General features: G+C 43.8%; 1 protein-coding gene across 2 annotated transcripts in view; it reads left to right on the top strand.

The window, feature by feature from the left end:
• arhgap10 (Rho GTPase activating protein 10) overlaps nucleotides 1-26,730 on the top strand; it is a 168,063-nt gene that overhangs the window by 85,135 nt on the left and 56,198 nt on the right. For both annotated transcript variants that reach the window (XM_034187655.1, XM_034187656.1), the window contains exons 16-17: nucleotides 15,019-15,077; nucleotides 18,637-18,742. In XM_034187655.1, the coding sequence (XP_034043546.1) occupies nucleotides 15,019-15,077; nucleotides 18,637-18,742 (165 nt within the window). The remainder of the gene's footprint in view (nucleotides 1-15,018; nucleotides 15,078-18,636; nucleotides 18,743-26,730) is intronic.

Below are 26,730 nucleotides of genomic sequence, written 5' to 3'. Positions count from 1 at the left end.
AGCATGGTGCAGTTTTGTAGTTGGCCTCTTGCTCAGTAAAATCTGACAGATCTAATTTATTGTTTTGATTCCTCCAAACACCATATGTATTACTTGTAGCTATTCTGTATCAATGCAGATTTTGTTTCTTACCCTAAACCCCAGTAGTTCAAGTAATGTTTATCTTTTGTATTATTTTGCACTTAATGAATATGATAAAGGTAGTCTTGACTAGCATCCTTTATGCATTTCAGCTGCACAGTTAATTATGCAACATACATTTCCATAAATACCTCCGAGCAAGACAACATAACTTTCTGTATACCTTTTTCCCATTTTCACCATCTCCTCTCACATATAGTGTGGGTGAAGTTCAAAGATTAAGTTGTTTGGCTGCAAAAAGCTGCCGTCTTCCATTTAAAAGCCAATTGTTGTTTTTTTTTTTTTCCAAATACAGGCTATTACCAGCAAATTGACTTGGCTATGCTTATTTAAATAAAAGCAAGGTTGTTTTTACTGCAACACAAATTGACATTTTGCCATTTACCTTGACCATTACAGTAGGTGTAATCAAAAGAAAATCCTGCTGACACACTGCAAATGGTTCAATAAGTTGATTTTTCCTTAGATTTCAAGATTTCCATGCTTTGCAAGAATGCTGTTGAGATTTATGTTCTTATGTTGTACTCATTAATCATTCATTTTAGTTTCCTTTTTGTTGAGAGTGATGGATAGAGGGAAATGCATTTCAAAAATCAACTTGAAAATGCAAAGTATCATGATTGGTACTTATTTTTTTCCAAATTTAAAAATCGATCTAAATGTCAACACTGAAAAGTCAGTAACTTGTTGTGTGGGCCGCTGAAGAGGAGGTACTGCTGGCCGACCACCACCAGAGGGCGCCCTGCTTGGATTGCGGGCTCCAAGCACGAGAGGGCGCCAGACCTAGAAGAAATGACAGCTGTCATTCATCCCCTGCACCAGCTGTCACTCGTTCATCATCATCACCACCATAAAAGCCGGACTGCAACTCCACCTCCTCGCCGAGAAATCGACTACCAGTACCAAGGTAATTTCTCTGCTGACTAACACTGTGTGTGTAATAACTTGAACTTCTATTGCAGCCGTTTTCCTGGAGTGTTGCCTTATCTGGAGGATTGGCGTTTGGTGTGACAGCAACGGCTTCGCCTCACACCCCATCTCAGATAAGTGGTTGACCAGGAGCTGCACGAGTGTGTGTGATTTGGAGGTGGAGGTGCTCCCTCCTAACTGTGTTTGGACTGTGAATTACTGAGTGTGCGGACTCACACTCACACATCATATCTCTGCTTTCTGCCAGCAGTACCAGGGTCGACAGCCGAAGACAGAGGCCACCTGGGGACTCGGGACTTGGCGGCTCCGGTGTTCTTCAGACTGTTGGTGGTGGAAGCCGTGTGGGGCGCGGCTTCTCTCTCGTCAGAGGTCTTCTATCTTCGAGCCTGCCCACACGTCACCTGGTGTTTATTGACTGTGAAGATTACTGCACGTTTCATTGTGTATTGTCACAACATTAAATTGTTACCTTTTGGCTTACTCATTGTCCGTTCATTTGCGCCTCCTGTTGTGGGTCCGTGCTACGACACCTTCCCAACAGGATTTCTTGGCCATCGTCATGGATCCCGAGGGGCGTGAACCCGAGCTTGAACGGCCAATGGAAGAGCCAGGAGCACAGGCATCAGCGGGAGGCATGTTGAGTGAGCTGCAGCAGATCTTAACCGCCTTCACGGCTCGGTTAGATTTAGTGACCGAGCAGAATGTCCTCCTTAATCGGAGGGTGGAGGCTCTCACCGCCAGGGTGGAAGCGCGCGATCAGGGCGCTGCTGCAGCCACTCCTCTGGCTGGTCCTGGGCCTGTATCAGACGTTCCACTGGTCTTTCAACGAACCCCCCCACCGTCCCCTGAAGCATACATAAGCCCTCCGGAACCGTACGGGGGCTGTGTTGAAACGTGCGCAGACTTCCTCATGCAGTGTTCGCTCGTCTTTTCACAGCGCCCTGTCATGTACGCATCAGACGCTAGCCGGGTAACTAATGTTATTAATCTGCTTCGAGGAGAGGCACGCGCCTGGGCTACGGCGCTTTGGGAGCAGAATTCACGGCTCCTAACGTCTTATACTGGGTTTGTACGGGAGTTCAAACAAGTGTTTGATCATCCCAACAGAGGCGAGACCGCTTCGAACGTGCTGCTGTCTATGAGACGGGGGCGCCGTAGCGCAGCCGAGTATGCAGTCGACTTCCGCATCGCGGCAGCGAGGTCCGGCTGGAATAACGTTGCGCTCCGCGCCGCCTTTGTAAATGGACTGTCCCCGGTCCTTAAGGAGCACCTACTGGCTAAGGAGGAACCGCGGGATTTTGACGGGCTTGTCGATTTAGTTATACGCTTAGACAACCGTTTAAACGAGCATCGTCGGGAGCAGGCCGGGGGGCGTGACCGGGCACGAGCCGTCCCTCCCCTTTCCGGTTCCGACAAGGTGACATCGTCCCCACGCTTCACTGTCAGAGAGCCCCGTGTGGCTACAGCTCCCCCTGCTGAGGAGGCTATGGACACGAGCAGGGCCAAAGTGAAAACAAATGTCAGACAAAGGAGGCTGGCCCGCGGGGAGTGTTTTGTCTGCGGCTCTTGTGAGCACATGCAGAAGGACTGCCCTAAACGGTCAAACTACAACGCCCGTCCTTAGAAACTGGGCTAAGGGTGGGCCATAACACACACGCGGGAAAACCCCGCAAATCTGCACGAATCCCAGTAACAATCCTTTGTGGGGATTTAACCCTTCACGCCCCAGCACTGGTAGACACGGGGTCGGAAGGGAATTTGCTGGACAGCAGATGGGCAAAGGAAGTAGGGCTCCCCCTGGTAGCTCTGCCGGCACCATTGCAGGTGCGAGCACTAGATGGCACCCTGCTTCCATTAATCACACATCAGACACAACCAGTGACTTTGGTTGTGTCTGGGAATCACAGGGAGGAGATAGTGTTCCATGTAACACCATCTACCTCCCGAGTGATTTTGGGCTTTCCATGGATGGTGAAGCACAATCCGCGGATAGATTGGCCGTCCGGGGTTGTCACGCAGTGGAGCGAAACCTGCCACCGGGAGTGTTTAGGATCCTCGGTTCCTCCCGGCACTACGGCTAATGAGGTCAAAGTTCCCCCCAATCTATCGGCGGTGCCAAAGGAGTACCATGATCTTGCTGACGCTTTCAGCAAAGATCTGGCGCTCACTCTTCCCCCGCACCGACCGTATGATTGCGCCATCGATTTGGTCCCGGGCGCTGAGTACCCGTCCAATAGGTTGTACAACCTCTCACGTCCGGAACGCAAATCAATGGAAACCTACATCCGGGACTCCTTAGCTGCCGGGCTGATCCGGAACTCCACCTCCCCGATGGGTGCTGGTTTCTTTTTTGTGGGTAGAAAAGACGGCGGACTCCGTCCATGCATTGATTACAGAGGGCTGAACGAGATCACGGTTCGCAACCGATACCCGTTACCTCTGTTGGATTCAGTGTTCACGCCCCTGCATGGAGCCCAAATCTTTACGAAATTGGATCTTAGAAACGCGTACCACCTGGTTCGGATCCGGAAGGGAGACAAATGGAAGACGGCATTCAACACCCCGTTAGGTCATTTTGAGTACCTGGTCATGCCGTTCGGCCTCACTAACACCCCCGCGACGTTCCAAGCTTTGGTAAATGATATCTTGCGGGACTTCCTGCATCGGTTCGTCTTCGTATATCTGGACGATATACTCATCTTTTCCCCGGACCCTGAGACCCATGTCCAGCATGTACGTCAGGTCCTACAGCGGTTGTTGGAGAACTGGCTGTTTGTGAAGGGCGAGAAGTGCGAGTTCCACCGCACTTCTTTGTCCTTCCTGGGGTTCATCATCTCCTCCAACTCCGTCGCCCCTGATCCGGCTAAGGTTGCAGCGGTGAGAGATTGGCCCCAACCAACAAGCCGCAGGAAACTACATTAGTTCCTCGGCTTTGCAAATTTCTACAGGAGGTTCATTAAAGGTTACAGTCAGGTAGTTAGCCCCCTGACTGCCCTGACCTCCACCAAGGTCCCCTTTGCCTGGTCGGATCGGTGTGAAGCCGCATTCCAGGAGTTGAAACGCTGGTTCTCGACTGCACCACTTCTGGTGCAGCCTGATCCTGATCGCCAGTACATAGTAGAAGTGGACGCCTCTGACTCAGGGATAGGAGCCGTGCTGTCCCAGAGCATGGAGGCTGATAAAGTTCTCCATCCTTGTGCCTTTTATTCCCGCAGGTTGACCCCAGCTGAACAGAACTATGACGTCGGCAATCGGGAACTTCTTGCGGTGAAGGAGGCTCTTGAAGAGTGGAGACACCTGCTGGAGGGGGCATCATTGCCCTTCACGGTTTTCACGGACCATCGGAACCTGGAGTACATCCGGACCTGCTGAACCCCAGGCAAGCCCGCTGGTCTCTGTTCTTCGGGCGCTTTGACTTCCAGATCACGTATCGCCGGGACCAAGAACCAAAAATCAGATGCATTGTCCCGGGTGCACGAAGAAGAAGCCAAAGCGGGGCTGTCGAACCCCACCGAGACCATCATCCCTGAGTCCACTGTCGTGGCCACCCTCACCTGGGACGTGGAGAAGACCGTCCGGGAGGCCCTGACAAGGAGCCTGGACCCGGGGACTGGCCCCAAGAACAGACTGTACGTCCCACCAGAGGCAAGAGCTGCCGTATTGGACTTCTGTCACGGGTCCAAGCTCTCCTGTCATCCCGGAGTGCGTAGGACCGTGGCAGTAGTCCAGCAGCGCTTCTGGTGGGCGTCCCTGGAAACCGACGTCCGGGACTACGTCCAGGCCTGTACCATCTGCGCCAGGGGCAAGGCAGACCATCGGAGGACGACGGGACTCCTCCAACCCCTGCCAGTGCCTCATCGCCCCTGGTCTCACATCGGCCTGGATTTCATCACGGGCCTCCCGCCGTCCCAGGGCAACACCGTGATTCTCACGATAGTGGACCGGTTTTCCACGGCGGCCCACTTCGTGGCCCTCCCGAAGCTCCTGACGGCCCAGGAGACGGCAGACCTCCTGGTCCACCACGTCATGCGGCTGCATGGGATACCATCGGACATCGTTTCAGATCGTGGTCCCCAGTTCTCTTCACAGGTGTGGAAGAGTTTCTGCAAGGAGCTGGGGGCCACCGTGAGTCTCTCGTCCGGGTACCACCCCCAGACAAACGGCCAGGCAGAGCGGGCCAACCAGGAGTTGGAGCAGGCCCTTCGATGTGTCACCTCCGCGTATCCAGCGGCCTGGAGTCACCATCTGGCCTGGATCGAGTATGCCCACAACAGCCAAGTTTCGTCTGTTACCGGCCTCTCCCCTTTTGAGGCATGTTTGGGGTACCAGCCCCCATTGTTCCCGCTGGTGGAGGGAGAGGTCGGTGTGCCCTCGGTCCAGGCCCACCTCAGGTGGTGCCGCCGGGTGTGGCGGGCCGCCCGCTCTGCCCTGTTAAAGGCCCGGACGAGGGCCAAGGCCCATGCGGACCGCCGGCGTTCCCCGGCCCCCACATACCAGCCCGGGCAGGAGGTGTGGCTCTCGACCAAGGACATCCCTTTGTGTGTCGACTCCCCAAAGTTGAAAGACAGATTCATTGGACCCTTTAAGATCCTCAAGATCATCAACCCGGCCGCAGTGAAGCTTCAACTCCCGGCTTCACTGCGGATTCACCCTGTCTTTCATGTTTCCCGTCTCAAGCCACACCACACCTCGCCCCTCTGTACTCCGGGACCTACGCCACCTCCTGCCCGGCTCATTGACGGGGAGCCTGCCTGGACAGTCCGCAGGCTCCTGGACATCCGTCGTAAGGGCCGGGGTTTCCAATATCTGGTGGACTGGGAGGGGTATAGACCTGAAGAACGCTCCTGGGTGAAGAGGGGCTTCATCCTGGACCCGGCCCTCCTGGCCGATTTCTACGCAAGACATCCGGACAAGCCTGGTCGGACGCCAGGAGGCACCCGTTGAGGGGGGGGTCCTGTTGTGTGGGCCGCTGAAGAGGAGGTACTGCTGGCCCACCACCACCAGAGGGCGCCCTGCTTGGAGTGCGGGCTCCAAGCACGAGAGGGCGCCAGACCTAGAAGAAGTGACAGCTGTCATTCATCCCCTGCACCAGCTGTCACTCGTTCATCATCATCACCACCATAAAAGCCAGACTGCAACTCCACCTCCTCGCCGAGAAATCGACTACCAGTACCAAGGTAATTTCTCTGCTGACTAACACTGTGTGTGTAATAACTTGAACTTCTATTGCAGCCGTTTTCCTGGAGTGTTGCCTTATCTGGAGGATTGGCGTTTGGTGTGACAGCAACGGCTTCGCCTCACACCCCATCTCAGATAAGTGGTTGACCAGGAGCTGCACGAGTGTGTGTGATTTGGAGGTGGAGGTGCTCCCTCCTAACTGTGTTTGGACTGTGAATTACTGAGTGTGCGGACTCACACTCACACATCATATCTCTGCTTTCTGCCAGCAGTACCAGGGTCGACAGCCGAAGACAGAGGCCACCTGGGGACTCGGGACTTGGCGGCTCCGGTGTTCTTCAGACCGTTGGTGGTGGAAGCCGTGTGGGGCGCGGCTTCTCTCTCGTCAGGGGTCTTCTATCTTCGAGCCTGCCCACACGTCACCTGGTGTTTGACTGTGAAGATTACTGCACGTTTCGTTGTGTATTATCACAACATTAAATTGTTACCTTTTGGCTTACTCATTGTCCGTTCATTTGCGCCCCCTGTTGTGGGTCCGTGCTACGACACCTTCCCAACAGTAACTGCTGTCAAACAATAGTTTAGAGGTGGATATTGCCTTTCATGTCCCAGCTCAGAACTGACATTATCCCAATTTCATCCTTGAAGTTTTGGACTTAATTAAATGCCAGTAATTGCAGAAGGTTATTACAAAGTGCATGTTATTTCATTCCTTTTATTGCACAAGTAAGCAAAATGTTTCTTTTGAACGAGTGTATCAGTACTGGATTAAAACACAGATTTGTGAATTTTAAAAATGTGTTTTTTATAGAAAACTGAGATCCACAATTTGTAAACCTTTATTTCGACCATGGCTTCAACCCCCCCCCCCCCCCCAAAAAAAACCCTGCAATGTTTAACTTTAACTTTTGACCCCTGTACAAACTGAAACTAATCTTTGTCACCATTTTTGCAGTTTTACCCCATAACTCCAGAACATTGTTTAGATAGTCCAAACTATACTTTTTTTGGAATCATCATGATCAGACAAATGATGTGGTATAGTTTTCAACATGATTGGAGCATTTTTAAATTTTGACCCCTGTGTAATTCTTTATTGACCCCTGTAGCTCATTAGAGGTCAGCTCCAGGATGGCTCCATATCTGAAAATAAACATTAGTTAATTTAGACTGTGTGCCAAATTCCATGCTTTTATCACAAAATGAATAATTCTTTTGCTATGCCGCCCCACTACTTGTCGTCAAAGAGCAATAAAATAAAATAACCTCATTAACAATTACCATCTTAAAAAATCTATTCCAGAACATTAAAAACTAAACATTTTCTGGTTTAATTTTTGTTCCTAGCAATATATAAATGGTTTATGGTTTTTGTTCCTAGCATCTATTCAAGGCCTTGATTTCCACTACAGTTAACACTCCCATATAATGGATTCAGGTGGACCAGCAAATTTTGTCTGTTGTAATCAAAATTCACTAGTAAGTCCCTTCGGCTGCTCCCTTGTTTGCACTCGGGGTCGCCACAGCAAATCCAAGGTGGATCTGCATGTTGAATTGGCACAAGTTTTACGCCGGATGCCCTTCCTGACGCAACTCCACATTACATGGAGAAATGTGGCAGGGGTGGGATTTGAACTCGGAACCTTCTGAACTGAAACCAAGCGAATTAACCACTTGGCCACCACCCCTGCTGTAATCAAAATTCACTATATGTATAAAAGGGGCAAAATCCGCTATATTTATGTACTGGATTAGTTACACTCAGGACGGCTGAACGATGTGAGGAATCCCCAGCACCAATTAGGCTTACATATTTCCTTGATTAATCACCTGACCAGCTGAACAGCTCTACGCAAGTGCCAGTGAGGACGCCTGGCAGACCAAGGCGTAATGCTCGAACACCTAAAAGGCTTATAGAGAGCTGCTAGGCGATATAAACATTTGTGATTGAAATGTGTTGAAAAACAAAAAGTTAAGTTTGGTGTGTTCGGGTTTGCAAAACCTTTTTTTAAAGGGGGAGATGTGTGGTTACGTGTTGTGAACTGTTACCGACAATGCTCGGGGGTTGTAGTATCAAAATAGCACACAGTATACATGAACAGGGAAACCCACGCTGACCATCTCAGTCTATTTATTATTTACTACCAAGCATAACAGAAACTTTGTCTGAAAAAAATAAACGCCTATCTTAAATAAGCGCCAGGCATTATGTGCATTAAAAGGGTTATATTTGGTCGTCACTCTTTTTTCCAAGTCCACTGTGGAGTGGTACTTTAAAATCCTAAAGTCTGATTTATGTTTCTACAATTCCGTAACTCTGTGGCCATGCAATGACTTCGATGTGGGCCTGGCCCTTTTTAAGTTCTCCATTGGGTTGGTGGTGTCTTAACTTACCGCAGTCTACTGCAGGAACAGTGGCTTTTTCTGTATCAATTTGTCCCTCAACGAGCTCCCCTTCTTGACACAATCTTCAACCTCCAAACCAACATTACGATACGTGCAATGTCCCTCTATGAATTGTGCGTCATTCGAGCGTCTTTGTAATTTTTATACTCCGTGTTGTAAAATTGGTCATATTTGCATATGTAATTGACATGCACACTGCAAAAACTTTTAAAATATGACAGAAGAGGAATGAATGACTTGGGAACAGTGACCAATCACAGCCTTTGCGGTTTCTGTTATTTAGCAGGTGCACGTCAGGCGGAGAGGGTTTGCAGCCATGCAAAGGGCTCTGATGTAAAGCAGTTGTCTTTGGTTCGCCACACCCAGGAATATGTGTGAAACTTAACACCATGTTACGGTGCAGGCCGCAACATCATTTTGTTAATAATCGCCGGCCTTGAATAGAGGCCTGTCTCATTTAGGCACCGGGGCTTTTAATTAAGAAAATACGGTACACGCCTTCCTCGAATCGGCTATTGTCAGTGGTAAACTTCATTTCATACCTCTGTTGCAACTCTGTCCGGTAGATGCAAGGGGTTTTTAATGGAAATGCATTGTGATGGGATGGGACGCTTTGTCCAATGTTAGCAAAAATCCATTGTACAAATTCCAGTATATATGGTGTTTATTACATGGAAAAGTTTACAAAAACATTGGGTCTTTTGCTTTTGTCCAGTGAGTGTGAGTATCCAGTTTATACGATGACGGTTTTGGCGAGTTTTACTGTAATTGTAATTGTAATCTCACTGCTTTATTAATCCTCAGTGGTCACTGCTTTAAAAAGAAATCTGGCTCGGAGTAAGATCTTTAGTTTCTATTTTTGCTTTTTTATCTATCATTATTATTATTATTTGAAGTATTTATGTTTTTTATTGTGTTGTGCTATTTAGATAGATGACATCATGAGTCTGTTTCATTTTGGATCCATTAAATCTTGGGTCCCTTTCAGGTTGGGTCTTTTTTGTTAAGCTTACATGCTTTTTTGTGTGTGTATACAGTGGGGCAAAAAGTATTTAGTCAGTCCCTGATTGTGCATGTTCTCTGACTTAGAAAGATGAGAGAGGTCTGTAATTTTCAACATTGGTACACTTCAACTATGAGAGACAAAATGAGAAAAAAAGGAAATCCAGGAAATCAAATTGTAGGATTTTTAAAGATTTTTTTTGTAAATAATGGTGGAAAATAAGTATTTGGTCACCCACAAACAAGCAAGATTTCTGGCTCTCACAGACCTGTAACTTCTTTAAGAAGCTCTTCTGTCCTCCACCTGTTACCTGTATTAATGACATCTATTGGAACTCCTTGTCTGTATAAAAGACACCTGTCCACAGCCTCAAACAGTCAGACTCCAAACTCAACCATGGCCAAGACCAAAGAGCTGTTGAAGGACACCAGGAAGAAAATTGTAGATGTGCACCAGGCTGGGCAGAGTGAATCTACAACACCTGGCAAAAATTATGGAATCACCGGCCTCGGAGGATGTTCATTCAGTTGTTTAATTTTGTAGAAAAAAAAGCAGATCACAGACATGACACAAAACTAAAGTCATTTCAAATGGCAGCTTTCTGGCTTTAAGAAACACTATAAGAAATCAGGAAAAAAAAATTGTGGCAGTCAGTAACGGTTACTTTTTTAGACCAAGCAGAGGGAAAAAAATATGGAATCACTCAATTCTGAGAAAAAAATTATGGAATCATGAAAAACAAAAGAACGCTCCAACACATCACTAGTATTTTGTTTCACCACCTCTGGCTTTTATAACAGCTTGCAGTCTCTGAGGCATGGAGTTAATGAGTGACAAACAGTGCTCTTCATCAATCTGGCTCCAACTTTCTCTGATTGCTGTTGCCAGATCAGCTTTGCAAGTTGGAGCCTTGTCATGGACCATTTTCTTCAACTTCCACCAAAGATTTTCAATTGGATTAAGATCTGGATTATTTGCAGGCCATGACATTGACCCTGTGTGTCTTTTTGCAAGGAATGTTTTCACAGTTTTTGCTCTATGGCAAGATGCATTATCATCTTGAAAAATGATTCATCATCCCCGAACATCCTTTCAATTGATGGGATAAGAAAAGTGTCCAAAATATCAATGTAAACTTGTGCATTTATTGATGATGTAATGACAGCCATCTCCCCAGTGCCTTTACCTGACATGCAGCCCCATATCATCAATGACTGTGGAAATTTACATGTTCTCTTCAGGCTCTTCATCTTTATAAATCTCATTGGAACGGCACCAAACAAAAGTTCCAGCATCATCACCTTGCCCAATGCAGATTCAAGATTCATCACTGAATATGACTTTCATCCAGTCATCCACAGTCCACGATTGCTTTTCCTTAGCCCATTGTAACCTTGTTTTTTTCTGTTTAGGTGTTAATGGCTTTCGTTTAGCTTTTCTGTATGTAAATCCCATTTCCTTTAGGCGGTTTCTTACAGTTCGGTCACAGGCGTTGACTCCAGTTTCCTCCCATTCATTCCTCATTTGTTGTGCTTTTTCGATTTTTGCGACATATTCCTTTAAGTTTTCTGTCTTGATGCTTTGATGTCTTCCTTGGTCTACCAGTATGTTTGCCTTTAACAACCTTCCCATGTTGTTTGTATTTGGTCCAGAGTTTAGACACAGCTGACCCTGAACAACCAACATCTTTTGCAACATTGCGTGATGATTTACCCTCTTAAGAGTTTGATAATCCTCTCCTTTGTTTCAATTGATATCTCTCATGTTGGAGCCATGATTCATGTCAGTCCACTTGGTGCAACAGCTCTCCAAGGTGTGATCACTCCTTTTTACATGCAGACTAACGAGCAGATCTGATTTGATGCAGGTGTTAGTTTTGGGGATGAAAATTTACAGGGTGATTCCATAGTGTATTCCTCAGAATTGAGTGAGTCCATATTTTTTTCCCTCTGCTTGGTCTAAAAAAGTAACCGTTACTGACTGCCACAATTTTTTTTCCTGATTTCTTATAGTGTTTCTTAAAGCCAGAAAGTTGCCATTTGAAATGACTTTAGTTTTGTGTCATGTCTGTGATCTGCTTTTTTTCTACAAAATTAAACAACTGAATGAACATCCTCCGAGGCCGGTGATTCCATAATTATTGCCAGGGGTTGTACAATAGTCAAGCAGGTTGGTGTGAATAAATCAACTGTGGGAGCAATTGTAAGAAAATGGAAGACATACAAGACCATTGAGAATCTCCCTCGATCTGGGGCTCCACGCAAGATGTCATCCCGTGGGGTCAAAATGATCATGAGAACGGTGAGCAAAAATCCCAGAACTACATGGAGGGACCTGATGAATGACCTGCAGAGAGCTGGGACCAAAGTAACAAAGGCTACACACTACGCAGAGAGGGACTCAAATCCTGCAGTGCCAGGCGTGTCCCCCTGCTTAAGCCAGTACGTGTCCAGGCCCGTCTGACGTTTGCCAGAGAGTATATGGATGATCCAGAAGAGGATTGGGAGAATATCATGTGGTCAGATGAAACCAAAATATAACTTTTTGGTAAAAACTCAAGTCGTTGTGTTTGGAGGAAGAAGAATGCTGAGTTGCATCCTAAGAACACCATAACTACTGTGAAGCATGTGGGTGGAAACATCATGCTTTGGGGCTGTTTTTCTGCAAAGGGGACAGGACGACTGAGCCGTGTTACGGGAAGAATGAACGTGGCCATGTATCGTGAGATTGTAAACCAAAACCTCTTTCCATCAGTGAGAGCATTGAAAATGCAACGTGGCTGGGTCTACCAGTATGACAATGATCCCAAACACACCACTCGGGCAACGAAGGAGTCGCTCTGTAAAAAGCATTTCACGGTCCTGGATTGGCCAAGCCAGTCTCCAGACCTCACCCCCATAGAAAATTTTTTGAGGGAGTTGAAAGTCCATGTTGCTCAGCGACAGCCCCAAAACATCACTACTCTAGAGGAGATCTGTATGGAGGAATGGGCCAACATACCAGCTACAGTGTGTGCAAACCTGGTGAAGACTTACAGGAAATGTTTGACCTCTGTCATTGCCAACAAAGGATATGTTACAAAGTATTAAGTTGAACTTTTGTTATTGACCAGATACTTATTTTCCACCATAATTTACAAATAAATTCTTTAAAAATCCTACAATGTTATTTCCTGGAATTTTTTTTTTGTTGTTTCTCATTTTGTCTTTCTCAGTTGAAGTGTACCTATGTTGAAAATTACAGAACTCTCTCATTTTTGTAAGTAGGAGAACTTGCACAATCAGGGACTGACTAAATACTTTTTTACCCCACTGTATATAAACTGATGGCCAGTGTTGTTTGGACTTTTTTTTTTTTTGTCCTTTTGGAGTAAAGCAGGGTCAGTCTCTTCAGTTTCTTTTGAGACTACAACCCCTGGCAGTAATTATGGAATCACCGGCCTCAGAGGATGTTCATTCAGTTGTTTAATTTTGTAGAAAAAAAAGCAGATCACAGACATGACACAAAACTAAAGTCATTTCAAATGGCAACTTTCTGGCTTTAAGAAACACTATAAGTAATCAAGAAAAAAAATTGTGGCAGTCAGTAACAGTTACTTTTTTAGACCAAGCAGAGGGAAAAAAATATGGACTCACTCAATTCTGAGGAATAAATTATGGAATCACCCTGTAAATTTTCATCCCCAAAACTAACACCTGCATCAAATCAGATCTGCTCGTTAGTCTGCATCTAAAAAGGAGTGATCACACCTTGGAGAGCTGTTGCACCAAGTGGACTGACATGAATCATGGCTCCAACACGAGAGATGTCAATTGAAACAAAGGAGAGGATTATCAAACTCTTAAAAGAGGGTAAATCATCACGCAATGTTGCAAAAGATGTTGGTTGTTCACGGTCAGCTGTGTCTAAACTCTGGACCAAATACAAACATGGGAAGGTTATTAAAGACAAACATACTGGTAGACCAAGGAAGACATCAAAGCGTCAAGACAGCAAACTTAAAGCAATATGTCTCAAAAATTGAAAATGCACAACAAAACAAATGAGGAACGAATGGGAGGAAACTGGAGTCAACGTCTGTGACCGAACTGTAAGAACCCGCCTAAAGGAAATGGGATTTACATACAGAAAAGCTAAACGAAAGCCATTATTAACACCTAAACAGAAAAAAACAAGGTTACAATGGGCTAAGGAAAAGCAATCGTGGACTGTGGATGACTGGATGAAAGTCATATTCAGTGATGAATCTCGAATCTGCATTGGGCAAGGTGATAATGCTGGAACTTTTGTTTGGTGCCGTTCCAGTGAGATTTATAAAGATGACTGCCTGAAGAGAACATGTAAATTTCCACAGTCATTGATGATATGGGGCTGCATGTCAGGTAAAGGCACTGGGGAGATGGCTGTCATTACATCATCAATAAATGCACAAGTTTACGTTGATATTTTGGACACTTTTCTTATCCCATCAATTGAAAGGATGTTTGGGGATGATGAAATCATTTTTCAAGATGATAATGCATCATGCCATAGAGCAAAAACTGTGAAAACAGTCCTTGCAAAAAGACACACAGGGTCAATGTCATGGCCTGCAAATAGTCCGGATCTTAATCCAATTGAAAATCTTTGGTGGAAGTTGAAGAAAATGGTCCATGACAAGGCTCCAACCTGCAAAGCTGATCTGGCAACAGCAATCAGAGAAAGTTGGAGCCAGATTGATGAAGTACTGTTTGTCACTCATTAAGTCCATGCCTCAGAGACTGCAAGCTGTTATAAAAGCCAGAGGTGGTGCAACAAAATACTAGTGATGTGTTGGAGCGTTCTTTTGTTTTTCATGATTCCATCATTTTTCCCTCAGAATTGAGTGATTCCATATTTTTTTTCCCTCTGCTTGGTCTAAAAAAGTAACTGTTACTGACTGCCACAGTTTTTTTTTCCTGATTTCTTATAGTGTTTCTTAAAGCCAGAAAGTTGCCATTTGAAATGACTTTAGTTTTGTATCATGTCTATGATCTGCTTTTTTCTACAAAATTAAACAACTGAATCAACATCCTCCGAGGCCAGTGATTCCATAATTTTTGGCAGGGGTTGTAAGTGCCTTTGGCCTCTAGCCAGCTGGAGTGTGAAAGTACCTTCAGATGAACTTGGTTATCTCAACACGTGTACCATCTAATTTCATCCCTTAGCTTGGCCACATTAATCACTGCAGTGCACAGACCCTATAAAATAGTGCGCTGGCTATTTCTGATCCCCCCCCCCCCCCCCCCCCCCCCCCCCCCCCCGCTCACTTTAACTCTCATTCTTTATCCACCCTCCACTCCCCACACACCTCTGTCTTTTCTTTTGCTGTCTGTCTGAAGGAGCCTTCCTGAGCCACTGATGACCTATGGACTTTACAAAGAGTTCATCAGCCCTGCAAGTAAGTTTGGCATTTTTTTTTAAATTCCATTATTTAACATTCATTTAGAACATCCAAACAGTGCATACAAGCATTGCTTCAGCCAGTATTAAACTTTTTTCCCCCCAGGTAAAACTGGAAAATTTACAGTTGAGTTGTTGCCTGACATAATATTTCAAAATTTGTCTTGGTATTTTTATTGTATTTTATATATATATATATATATATATATATATATTAAGTGGCAGCAACTCTTTGGTTTTTCATAAATGTTTCTTTCTTGAAGCATATTTTTCCTTATCTGAGATTGGTAATATCAATTTCAGCAACACCAAAAATATTTTTAAGTTACGTAGGGGATCTTAATGGGTGAAGATCAGTTGTACCTTTATGGCTAATGGATATACCTCAGGTTTTAATACCAAAAAAGAAATATTGAACATGGGGAATTGTTTGGATGTGCTGGTGCTGTATGTCACCACATCCACTATGATATGGACCTGTATTGGGTCTTGGATTTGAACCACCCCTTCAAACATCCATTCCATTCTCACATCTTGAAAGTAACCATGTATCTGCTACGGCCAAGTGAAACCCTTGACCTTCACCAACTGCTGGAATCTTCAATAATGAGGCACATGCATGCATGATTATACCCAGAGAAACAAGCCACATGTTCAAAATGTTGTAGGTGATGTTTCCTCAGAAAGCAAGTAATATTCCTCATCTGAGTTTCCCTAAATAACCGTTCTTCTGACACAATCACTTTAGAGGCACCTAAGGATCCTCCAAAGTGACATAGTACCAAAGACACAAAGTGACATAGTAGCAAAGACATTAAGTTGTCATTTTAGGTCACTGTTGAGCATCCAAGTCTAACAAACATAGAGTGAGACATGAAGCTCCCAAAAGACTTTGCTCTTTGCTCTCCTACAAAGGTATCAGCATCTCCAAATACCTCCATCAAATGCCTTCATGACTGAATCAGCTCTTCTTAGGCATCTGTTAGTCTCAAAGGCCAAGGTCCCAGAGACATGAATGTCACTGCTGAGATAAGTGATTGTCTAAAGGTTTGACACATTTACCACATACAGAGACACTTCTGATTAACAAGGCCAGGAAGTCATTTAAAGCCTTGGGATTAGTCTTGATCCAGAACAGTCATAAGCTCAGAAGCACCATGCTCCTCACTCAGCTCTAAGTACTATAATTAGGACATCCACTTTTTCCACATTGTCATATGCAGCTCTTGGTTTAAAAGATGCATTAAGTGGACATGAAATGTCAATATTTTAATATATTTGAAAAGAAGGGCAGAGCTCTAAATGTGGTTGAGAGCCAAAAAATGTTAGAAGCGTCTGTTTACACTTCGAGACAGTGCGTTGGGTATGTATTAGCAATGCTAGAATCTTGTTTGTGTGTGCTGTCTGTATTTATATATTAACTTTTTTTTTAATTTCTTCTTTATACAACCCCTGGCAAAAATTATGGAATCACCAGCCTCGGAGGATGTTCATTCAGTTATTTAATTTTGTAGAAAAAAAACAGATCACAAAACTAAAGTAATTTCAAATGGCAACTTTCTGGCTTTAAGAAACACTATAAGAAATCAGGAAAAAAAATTGTGGCAGTCAGTAACGGTTACTTTTTTAGACCAAGCAGAGGGAAAAAAATATGGAATCACTCAGGCAGTCATCTTTATAAATCTCATTGGAACGGCACCAAACAAAAGTTCCAGCATCATCACCTTGCCCAATGCAGATTCGAGATCATCACTGAATATGACTTTCATCCAGTCATCCACAGTCCACGATTGCTTTTCCTTAGCCCATTGTAACCTTGTTTTTTTCTGTTTAGGTGTTAATGATGGCTTTCGTTTAGCTTTTCTGTATGTAAATCCCATTTCCTTTAGGCGGGTTCTTACAGTTCGGTCACAGACGTTGACTCCAGTTTCCTCCCATTCGTTCCTAATTTGTTTTGTTGTGCATTTTCGATTTTTGAGACATACTGCTTTAAGTTTGCTGTCTTGATGCTTTGATGTCTTCCTTGGTCTACCAGTATGTTTGCCTTTAACAACCTTCCCATGTTTGTATTTGGTCCAGAGTTTAGACACAGCTGACCGTGAACAACCAACATCTTTTGCAACATTGCGTGATGATTTACCCTCTTTTAAGAGTTTGATAATCCTCTCCTTTGTTTCAATTGACATCTCTCGTGTTGGAGCCATGATTCATGTCAGTCCACTTGGTGCAACAGCTCTCCAAGGTGTGATCACTCCTTTTAGATGCAGACTAACGAGCAGATCTGATTTGATGCAGGTGTTAGTTTTGGGGATGAAAATTTACAGGGTGATTCCATAATTTATTCCTCAGAATTGAGTGAGTCCATATTTTTTTCCCTGTGCTTGGTCTAAAAAAGTAACTGTTACTGAATGCCACAATTTTTTTTCTTGATTTCTTATAGTGTTTCTTAAAGCCATAAAGTTGCCATTTGAAATGACTTTAGTTTTGTGTCATGTTTGTGATCTGCTTTTTTTTCTACAAAATTAAACAACTGAATGAACATCCTCCGAGGCCGGTGATTCCATAATTTTTGCCAGGGGTTGTATGTATTCCCATCTTCACATTTGGTGCCATTTTCTATTTATTGCTTCTAATAAGTGGGATCTGGGCAATTAAAAGCTTGGTTGGGCACAGAAGGCATTTTAAATTAAAATATGCTGTAATTTATATTCCCTCAATTGATCCAGTGACCTCAAACTGATTTTTATATTTTTTATTTATCTTTATTTATTTTTCTTAGTTTTTTTTTTTCATCAATTCAGTATGAAATGTTTTTAAAACCAGCCTCAAATCTTATTACAACTGCTATAATTGGATCAGGTTGACATTTTTATCAGCCGTTTGCCATGCCCTTGTAACAAGTACGGAGAAATGGATTAGCAATGAATATTTTTTTGACAGATGACAGCATAAGAAGATCCCCCCCCCCCCCCCCCTTGTAGTTCCCATCGTAATGATATTTTGTGTCTGTGTTTGCGTGTGGGCGATCAGATGCCCATGTGTGAGGAAATGTTTAAGAAATGATCTTGGGGTTTTTAACACAACCCTTTTATATGGTAGCAGCAGTAGTGAAAAAGCCAACTCCTCCGCCAGCATATTGGTCCCTGCTGCCAAATTCCATGACGTTTGAGTCCATATATCACCATCACACCTCTGCTTCACTTATTTAAACTGGAATTTATCATCCTCTAACACCTGACCCTTTATATTTGTGGAACATAGAGGGATGATTGTACCGTTGGGTCCTAAGCTCATTTTATAAATTTTTGTGGACATGCCAATATAATTGACATGTAACTTGAAGCAGTACATAGTAGACTGTTCCAAACTTCCATTGAGTTATACTGTTTTATGAACATTGTGTGCAGGGAAGGTTCAGCTAAACTCCCCCCACCACCTCACAATTTGTGTTTGATAATTTGGCACTGCATTAAGGTTGTGTTTGCATGTTGCTATATGACGAACGAGACAAATTCCTCTTTACTAATGCATGTGTGGCTTGCTATGCGGTTTCGCAGAGGGCGGTAGTCCAGACTCTCGTATCCAAGCTGTCCACTGTCTGCTCCACAAACTACCAGAGAAGAATCGACAAGTCCTGGGGCTGCTTATGAAGCATCTGGCCAAGTGAGTGCTCGTATGTTCTTGGTCATAGTTCACGTGTCTCCTTTCCCTCCCTCTCTGCTGTCGCATTCTGCTCTTCTTGTCTGTCTCTTCCTTCTCACTCCACATGCTATTTCTCTCTCTATCTGAATCACTCCCACTCTTTTTACTCCCCCTTCCCTGCTGTCAGTCCATCTCTCCTCAGTCTACTCACTGGCTGCTGGATTTTTCTACCATCCTGACATTTCTTTAATGCCTCTTCAGGGGTCATTTTACGACATATTTAGAGGGAAGGATTGTGTAGCTTCTGGTACCTTTTCGACATGCTGTTCTGTAGCCCACCGGTGAAATAAAATAAAATAAGCCACTTAAAGCTGCTCTGGAGATTGTGTGCACCCTTAGCTGGGTCACGTTTGTGCATTGCCCCATTTGTGTGATTTGATGCAAAGAGTTAATAAGTAATACTCGCTAACATTACAAGGTTTTACCTCGATAAGCTTTTTATAAACTAAATATGAGCAAATTGAAGATAAGTAAATAATCCGTCTTCCCCAAGGCGGTGAAAGTCTGGTGGATCTTATTTCATAGGAACGTGCTTTGGTAAAAAGGCAGCGCTATTGAAATTGAATTTGGATTATCCAGCGTGAAATTCTCCAGACTCAAGGGAATATTTTTCTGAAGTTGGCGTGCATTTATGTCCTGCAGGGAAAAGAAGCAAAGCCAGAATTTCACACTCCTATCTGAAATGGTTTCAGAGATGTTATAAATTTGAGTTGTCACCAATGTTTTTGTCTTCAAAGGCATCCTTTGAAGCTATTTTAACTGTCTCTCTGCAGATGTACCATACATCATCATATTTCTAGTGTAAAAATCTCTTCACCTGTCAGGATAACTTTTTCTGCAGATTAAGGTTTTTTCACCTTCTGTGATAGTTTTCTGTGCTATTAGTGCCCCAATTTTGATAAAGATGCCAATACCAACTAACTGTAGGATCCTAAAACATAGAATGGCCACCTCCTGTTTGTATTTTAGTGATTGTAATGGTTGCCGACAGAAATACTGGCCTGCCAAAAGTTGTCTGGAGTATATAAGAGTCTTTATTCGCACTATTTTTTTTTTACCTACAAAAAGTCAAAGACCAATGTAGAGTTCATTATTGATTTCATGTTATATTATTGTCAGGGTCAAAACCTCATCTGGAAAAAAAAAGCGCCATTAAAGAGATTACATTTGGTCGAGTCACTCTTTTCTTCGAAGTCCACTGTGGAGTGGTACCTTCGCGCGACCTTTTTAAAGTTCTCTGTCTTAATGTAATTTACCACAGGAACAGCGGCTTTTTCTGGATTAATTTGTCCCTCAATGAGGTCCACTTTTTCAATCATCAACCTCCAAACCAGTCATTGAACCAAGGTGACTGTGTTTTTTTTTTTGTGGGGTGGGGGTGGGGTGGTTTTAATATGGGTTGCGCAATCATGTCGAGTGTAGTTTTGAGCGCTGAGTTTAAACTATCCTCAAGACTGCTTACTGATTGGGCATTTTCCATATGTGAAGCTAAGATATCAGGCAGTCTAGCTTAGAGTTCAGTTGTAGTTGACGAGTTGATGCGTTGCCACAGTGATAAATAAGGTTGTTGTTCCACTAAACATGGCAGCGAAACTGTAAATCTAATAAGTAAGTCATCAGAGACCACCAATGCAAGAGGCATGATGACAATATTTGTGACAACAATACCACGTGCGAGAACCAAATTCAGGGTATTTCCACTAATGTGCATCAAATCCTGAATGCATTGCTGAAATTCTAATGAATCCACAATTTCCATAAATGATTTGCAGAGGGGATCAGAAGGCGTATTTATATTAATGTTAAAGTCACCAATACTCAGAATGTTATCTGCACTAGTCGACAAGTTAGAGATGAACTCACCGAATTCAGAGTATGGGCCAGGGGGCCTATATACAATAACAAAGTAATACAGCTGACTTTTTTCTCCCTGACCTTGATAATACATAGCATTGTGGGCAGAATGGAGAATCATATGTTCAAATGACTTATATTTGTGACTCCCAACAGCTAATAAACTAAACCTAGATTTATAAATAAGAGCAACACCCCCGCCTTGCTTTGCATCACGAGTGACATGACTAAATGTGTACGCCGCTGGGCAGGCGTCATTTAAGGGGAGGACAGCTGTAGGTTTAAGTGGGGTTTCACATAACCCAATCATGTCTAAGTGGTGATCCATAATTAGATCATTAATCAGCAATGATTTTGAGGGCAATGATCTTATGTTAATGAGACCCATGCTAAAGACTTCAGTGGGGTTGACAGTTGGACTGTTTGGATTCAGAGGTGGTTCCAGAGTAGCATATATAAGATGCCTGGAAATAGGTTTATATTTTAGACATCTCACGTGGGTTGTAGGTAGCAGACACAAAATATTTGATATTGCTGGAACAGCCAATGGGCCATCCTGAATTTCAGTGTCATCCAATGTAGTAATGGGTATTAAGTTTGCAAAGCATATCCCTTTATGATTTTTATAGACACGTCTGCGGAAACAGGCTACAGTCTCAACTTGATGAATTTCCCTCCCTGCCACATAAACTGCACTATCACCATAGTGGGTTTTCTGCACTAATTTCCCTGCTAAGTTAATGGATTGCACACCCACATTTGTCATAAGCCTTGCAGGGTCTCTAATTACCTGCTCCATGGACTGCTGTAAAGTCCTAATATTACCCTCCCTGTAGAGCTGTCTGTTTGCAGACAAGATGGTGGCACCTTCCCCAGTACGGTGAAGGCCGTCTGGCACCAGCAAGCCACGGCAGCCCCAAAACGAAGACCACTTATCAATAAAACTAAAGCCTTGCTGTCTACAAAATTGCACCAGCCACCTATTTAACGATGTCAACCTCCTACACGCCTCATCATTACTCAGGGAGGAGAGGAAACCAGAGACTATTAATTGATGCTGACACATCTTTTTTTGACAAGGTCACAAGTACTCTCTATTTCCATTTTTGTGACCTTGGAGTGCTTCATCCTGACATCATTGGCATTGACATGAATAACTATGTGGCTGTAACTAGTGTCATGTTCCTTTGTCTGTCTACCCTTCTACAGCGTCAGCACCCTAAGATGGGAGGCATTGTCGGGAGCTCTGGCCCCAGGAATGCATTTAATGTCAGCTGGCATCTGTAACCTGACTTTGCAGATGATTGACTCCCCTATCACTAAAGCCTGGCGTTTTGGCCTGGAGATATGAGTGGAAATCACCTGTGGGCTCAAAGAACTCACAGCAGGCATATCCAAGGGAGAAAATTGGTTCGCAGTGGCAAGTGTGATTGAGGTGACTTCTTCCGCCTAACCACAGTCCAAAAGCCGTCATCCACAGCCGGCATTTCTAGGCTGACGGTAATGGGCACACTAGCCGGCCCAACAATAACCTCATCTGGAGTGCCCGTAACATCTAACTCCACTTAGCTAAGAAGCTGTTATAGCTTATGGAGACGGCTCTCTAAAAGAGCCACCGTATCTGCCAGCATTACACAGAATTTATGTAAAGTGTAGTGTACTCTGTGCACCAGAAATCAAGGATCAAGGAAATTTTATTGTCATATGCACAGAACAGAAGAACTTTCCTACACAATGAAATGTGGCTACTGCATTTAACCCATCCTATTTGCCAGTAGGAGCAGAGGTCGCCATTAGGCGCCCGGGGACCAGCTCCAGATGTACATCCCTGCCTTGGTCAACAGCAGGGCTGAGCAAACCAACACCGACCCATAACAAACAACACACATAACACACAACACATAGGCCGGCCCGGTACATAAAACATATATATGAAGCAAAACACGAGGGAAAAGGAGAAGAAAAAAAAACCCCTCATAGCCGCTGCATTACACAGCGGCAATGAGGGAAAAAAAAAAAATCCCATCAGCACAAAAAAACAATAATCACAGAGACAAAACAAGGACACAGGACGACAACCGAGATTTGAAAGGACCAGTTTATCAGAACACTCCGGAAGGCAGCCAGTTTCAGCGCCGTCGACGGCCTTGTTCGACAGTCTGGGGGGGGGAAGGGAACAGCCCTGCGCAGGCTGAGAAAGTCCTGGACAGTCCACAGTTCACGTCAGGGCTGGAGAAGCTGAGGGGAGGGGGGAAGACCAGGGAGCGAGGCATAAGAGTGTTGTTCTTCTGAGGAGGTATCTTATCACAGCGACCTTGAAGTGCAGCTGTATTTGGGGAAGCCAAATGAATAGCCAGATTAACAGACGCCTGAAAGATTCCACAGTTCTGAGAACAGAGTGGCTCCCAATGCATCTGAAATGTAGAATGTGGTCTTCACAGACGGTCAAAGCAGGTTTCCAGGGCTGCAATCTTACCAGAGATGTCATCCAATGCGCGGTTAACCCCCGCCGACTGCGCAGCCACTGCCTTCCCAATGGAATCAATCGTATAGGGCAGCTTGGAACGACCAATCAAAGCTGCTTCCACTTTCTTGATTTTCCGGTAAACCAGCAAGTGCCCCACTCCACACATCAGAAAGCCGGTCACCACCAAGCCGAATATGTACACATCTTCAACGTCCTCCACAGAAAGCATGTAAAGGCATATGACCTGCCATCTCCTCCACGAGTCCATCACGTAACCCATCACATGCGTCCCAGCAGGACAGGTCGGGTCCTCCGCTCCTGAAGATCTTGTAGAAAAAATAGTGTCAATTGCGTTCAGAGACCACTTTAACAGATCCATTTTTGTCGTTTCCAGAAGAGCAACGCTGCAGCCTCACAGACAACACGCCACAAAAGCAGGAAAGATAAGGAGGGAGGGAGAAGAGAAAAGTGCGTCCGTCTCGGTCGAGTGCAAGCTGGCAAAAAAAGAAGAAAATTCAAGAGTATAGCCAAGCTAGCGCGCGCTAACCGCTAACAAAAATGCTAACCATTGCTAAGATTCACAGAGGAGTAAAATAATGAGCTAAAACTCACAGCAGTTACACTAAAAATTAGACTCGTAGAAACAGTAATAAAAGAAACGGGGGAGGAAAAAAAGCCAACCTAGCTAACGCAAGCTGACTGCTAGCAAAATGTTAACCACTCCTAAGATTCACAACAGGAGAAATTTAGTTAAATAAGATTCACAATAGATGCACTTAAAAACTTAAAGAAGTGTTAAACAGAAGTAAAAAGAAATAAATACAACCTTGTAGAGATTAGAAGAGTGTCACAGCGTCACAACAGCACACAGTCCGTCGGAAGCAAGTTACCAGATCTGTGAACGTGAATGTTAGAAATTATGATGTGATTGTATTTGCATATTATTACTATTTTGTCAACTTGCCCCCTCCCCATAACCTAAATTGTCCATGCTTTGCCACCAGCCTAATATTATCTAAGTTTTTGACACATTATAAATTGACTGTAAACCAGTCTGCAATTTTCAGACAAAGTGTGCAATATACATCAGATCAGGGGTACACAGTGAATATATGAGATTTTAATGTACACTACCACTCTGGACACACTTTCTCCATTCAGCTGAATGCAGACTTTTGACTGGTACTTATAAGTTTATACCAGATCTTCATAGGTTTTTCCCAAGGGCTTTATAGGTTTTCAGCAGTTTTGCCAGTTTTAGATATGCCAAACTGACTTGACAGGTTTTTGCTGGCATCCTGTCCTAAAACCCAGCCCTGGCCCATTCTGTATGCTTTCTGTTCAAAGTCCTAGTTTGCTCTTGCATGAGGGATGGTTTTGTTCCCTTCTCCATGGTGTGGTTGATCTGGTTCCCTCAGAGTGCAAGGTAGTGCGAGGTGCTGACCTTCAGGTTGCCTGCACTGTATGTTGTCTCCCGAGGGACTGACATGTTCAGTGTGGCATGCCTGCCATGACGGGAGTTCCCTATGTGGCTAAGGGGCAAGCCTACTGTGTGGGGGCAATGTGGCACTGATGGAGCTCTTCATATTTAATCACTTTCACATCTCATTATGTATACACAGATTTATAAACAAAACATATCATGAATACTCATACAACTCACTTTTACTCATTATATCTTTCAACTCCTGAAAAGCTCTGCACATTCTTAACACTGTGATGTTTTCACCACTGTTTCTGTCATGGACATTCTTTGTTAGTTATTTTCAGTTATACGTATTAATTGTTTCTTTCCTTTTAACCAATTCAAATTAGAAGCAAAATAAAAAGCAGTAGTGCTCTGTTACAATATTAAAATTGTAAATGTTCCTCATGACATGAGCCAACTGTGATTCAATATATACAGAAGAGGGGAGCAAAATAAAAAGTCAACTCTTTGTGACGTCACAGCTGAATTTCTGTCTGTAATCTTGAGTTATTGCTATTTAACGAGGTGTCTGCATTAAAATAATTACTCTCTTGTTGTTCCTTTTTCCGTATCATTGAAGATAATTAACAGCTATCGTACTGACGGCAAGCGAAACACATTCAACAATTTTAACTTTTGATTGCTGTACCATTGTGTGTGCAGATGCTGCTTTCACAGCAGCATCTGCACACACAAGTAGAGATGGAATTTTCCATTTCCTTTGGGGCAAAAAATAGAACACCTTATTGATGGGCTGCCACAGTCAACAAATGTGAATGTAGGATTAGATTTATTATTATTGTAGTCTTACACACCTCTCTGCAGCTTCTCTCCCCCCTGCCATCCCCTCATTACCCCATCCCCGTAGAGACAGTGCCTGCTCCCAGACCACCATAACCAGCAAAAATCTATTTAAGCATAAAAATTCAAAAAGAAAAAATAATATAGCACCTTCAACTGCACCACAGACTAAAACAGTTAAATGTGGTCTATTAAACATTAGGTCTCTCTCTTCTAAGTCCCTGTTAGTAAATGATATAATAATTGATCAACATATTGATTTATTTCTGCCTTACAGAAACCTGGTTACAGCAGGATGAATAGTTAGTTTAAATGAGTCAACACCCCCGAGTCACACTAACTGCCAGAATGCTCGTAGCACGGGCCGAGCCGGAGGATTAGCAGCAATCTTCCATTCCAGCTTATTAATTAATCAAAAACCCAGACAGAGCTTTAATTCATTTGAAAGCTTGACTCTTAGTCTTGTCCATCCAAATTGGAAGTCCCAAAAACCAGTTTTATTTGTTGTTATCTATCGTCCACCTGGTCGTTACTGTGAGTTTCTCTGTGAATTTTCAGACCTTTTGTCTGACTTAGTGCTTAGCTCAGATAAGATAATTATAGTGGGCGATTTTAACATCCACACAGATGCTGAGAATGACAGCCTCAACACTGCATTTAATCTATTATTAGACTCAATTGACTTGGCTCAAAATGTAAATGAGTCCACCCACCACTTTAATCATATCTTAGATCTTGTTCTGACTTATGGTATGGAAATTGAAGACTTAACAGTATTCCCTGAAAACTCCCTTCTGTCTGATCATTTCTTAATACCATTTACATTTACTCTGATGGACTACCCAGCAGTGGGAATAAGTTTCATTACACTAGAGTCTTTCAGAAAGCGCTGTAACTAGGTTTAAGGATATGATTCCTTCTTTATGTTCTCTAATGCCATATACCAACACAGTGCAGAGTAGCTACCTAAACTCTGTAAGAGAGATAGAGTATCTCGTCAGTAGTTTTACATCCTCATTGAAGACAACTTTGGATGCTGTAGCTCCTCTAAAAAAGAGAGCTTTAAATCAGAAGTGCCTGACTCCGTTGGTATAACTCACAACTCGCAGCTTAAAGGCAGATAACCTGTAAGTTGGAGGAGGAAATGGCGTCTCACTATGAATGAATGAATGAAAACTGTTTATTCGAACATTTGATAACAACAACAATTACAAGATAGATCAGTAAAGACAACAACAAAAAAGTTCCTACTGTGTACCCAACATGTCCGAAAAGGGGTAGGGTGAAGCATCAGCTTATTTATCCCTACCCCTTCTTCCCCACAACCAGTAATACCCTTTGCCACATATACACATAGAT

Source organism: Thalassophryne amazonica, chromosome 15, assembly GCF_902500255.1.
Source record: "Thalassophryne amazonica chromosome 15, fThaAma1.1, whole genome shotgun sequence".
NCBI lineage: Eukaryota > Metazoa > Chordata > Actinopteri > Batrachoidiformes > Batrachoididae > Thalassophryne > Thalassophryne amazonica.
This window is presented reverse-complemented; position numbering and strand designations above follow the sequence as displayed.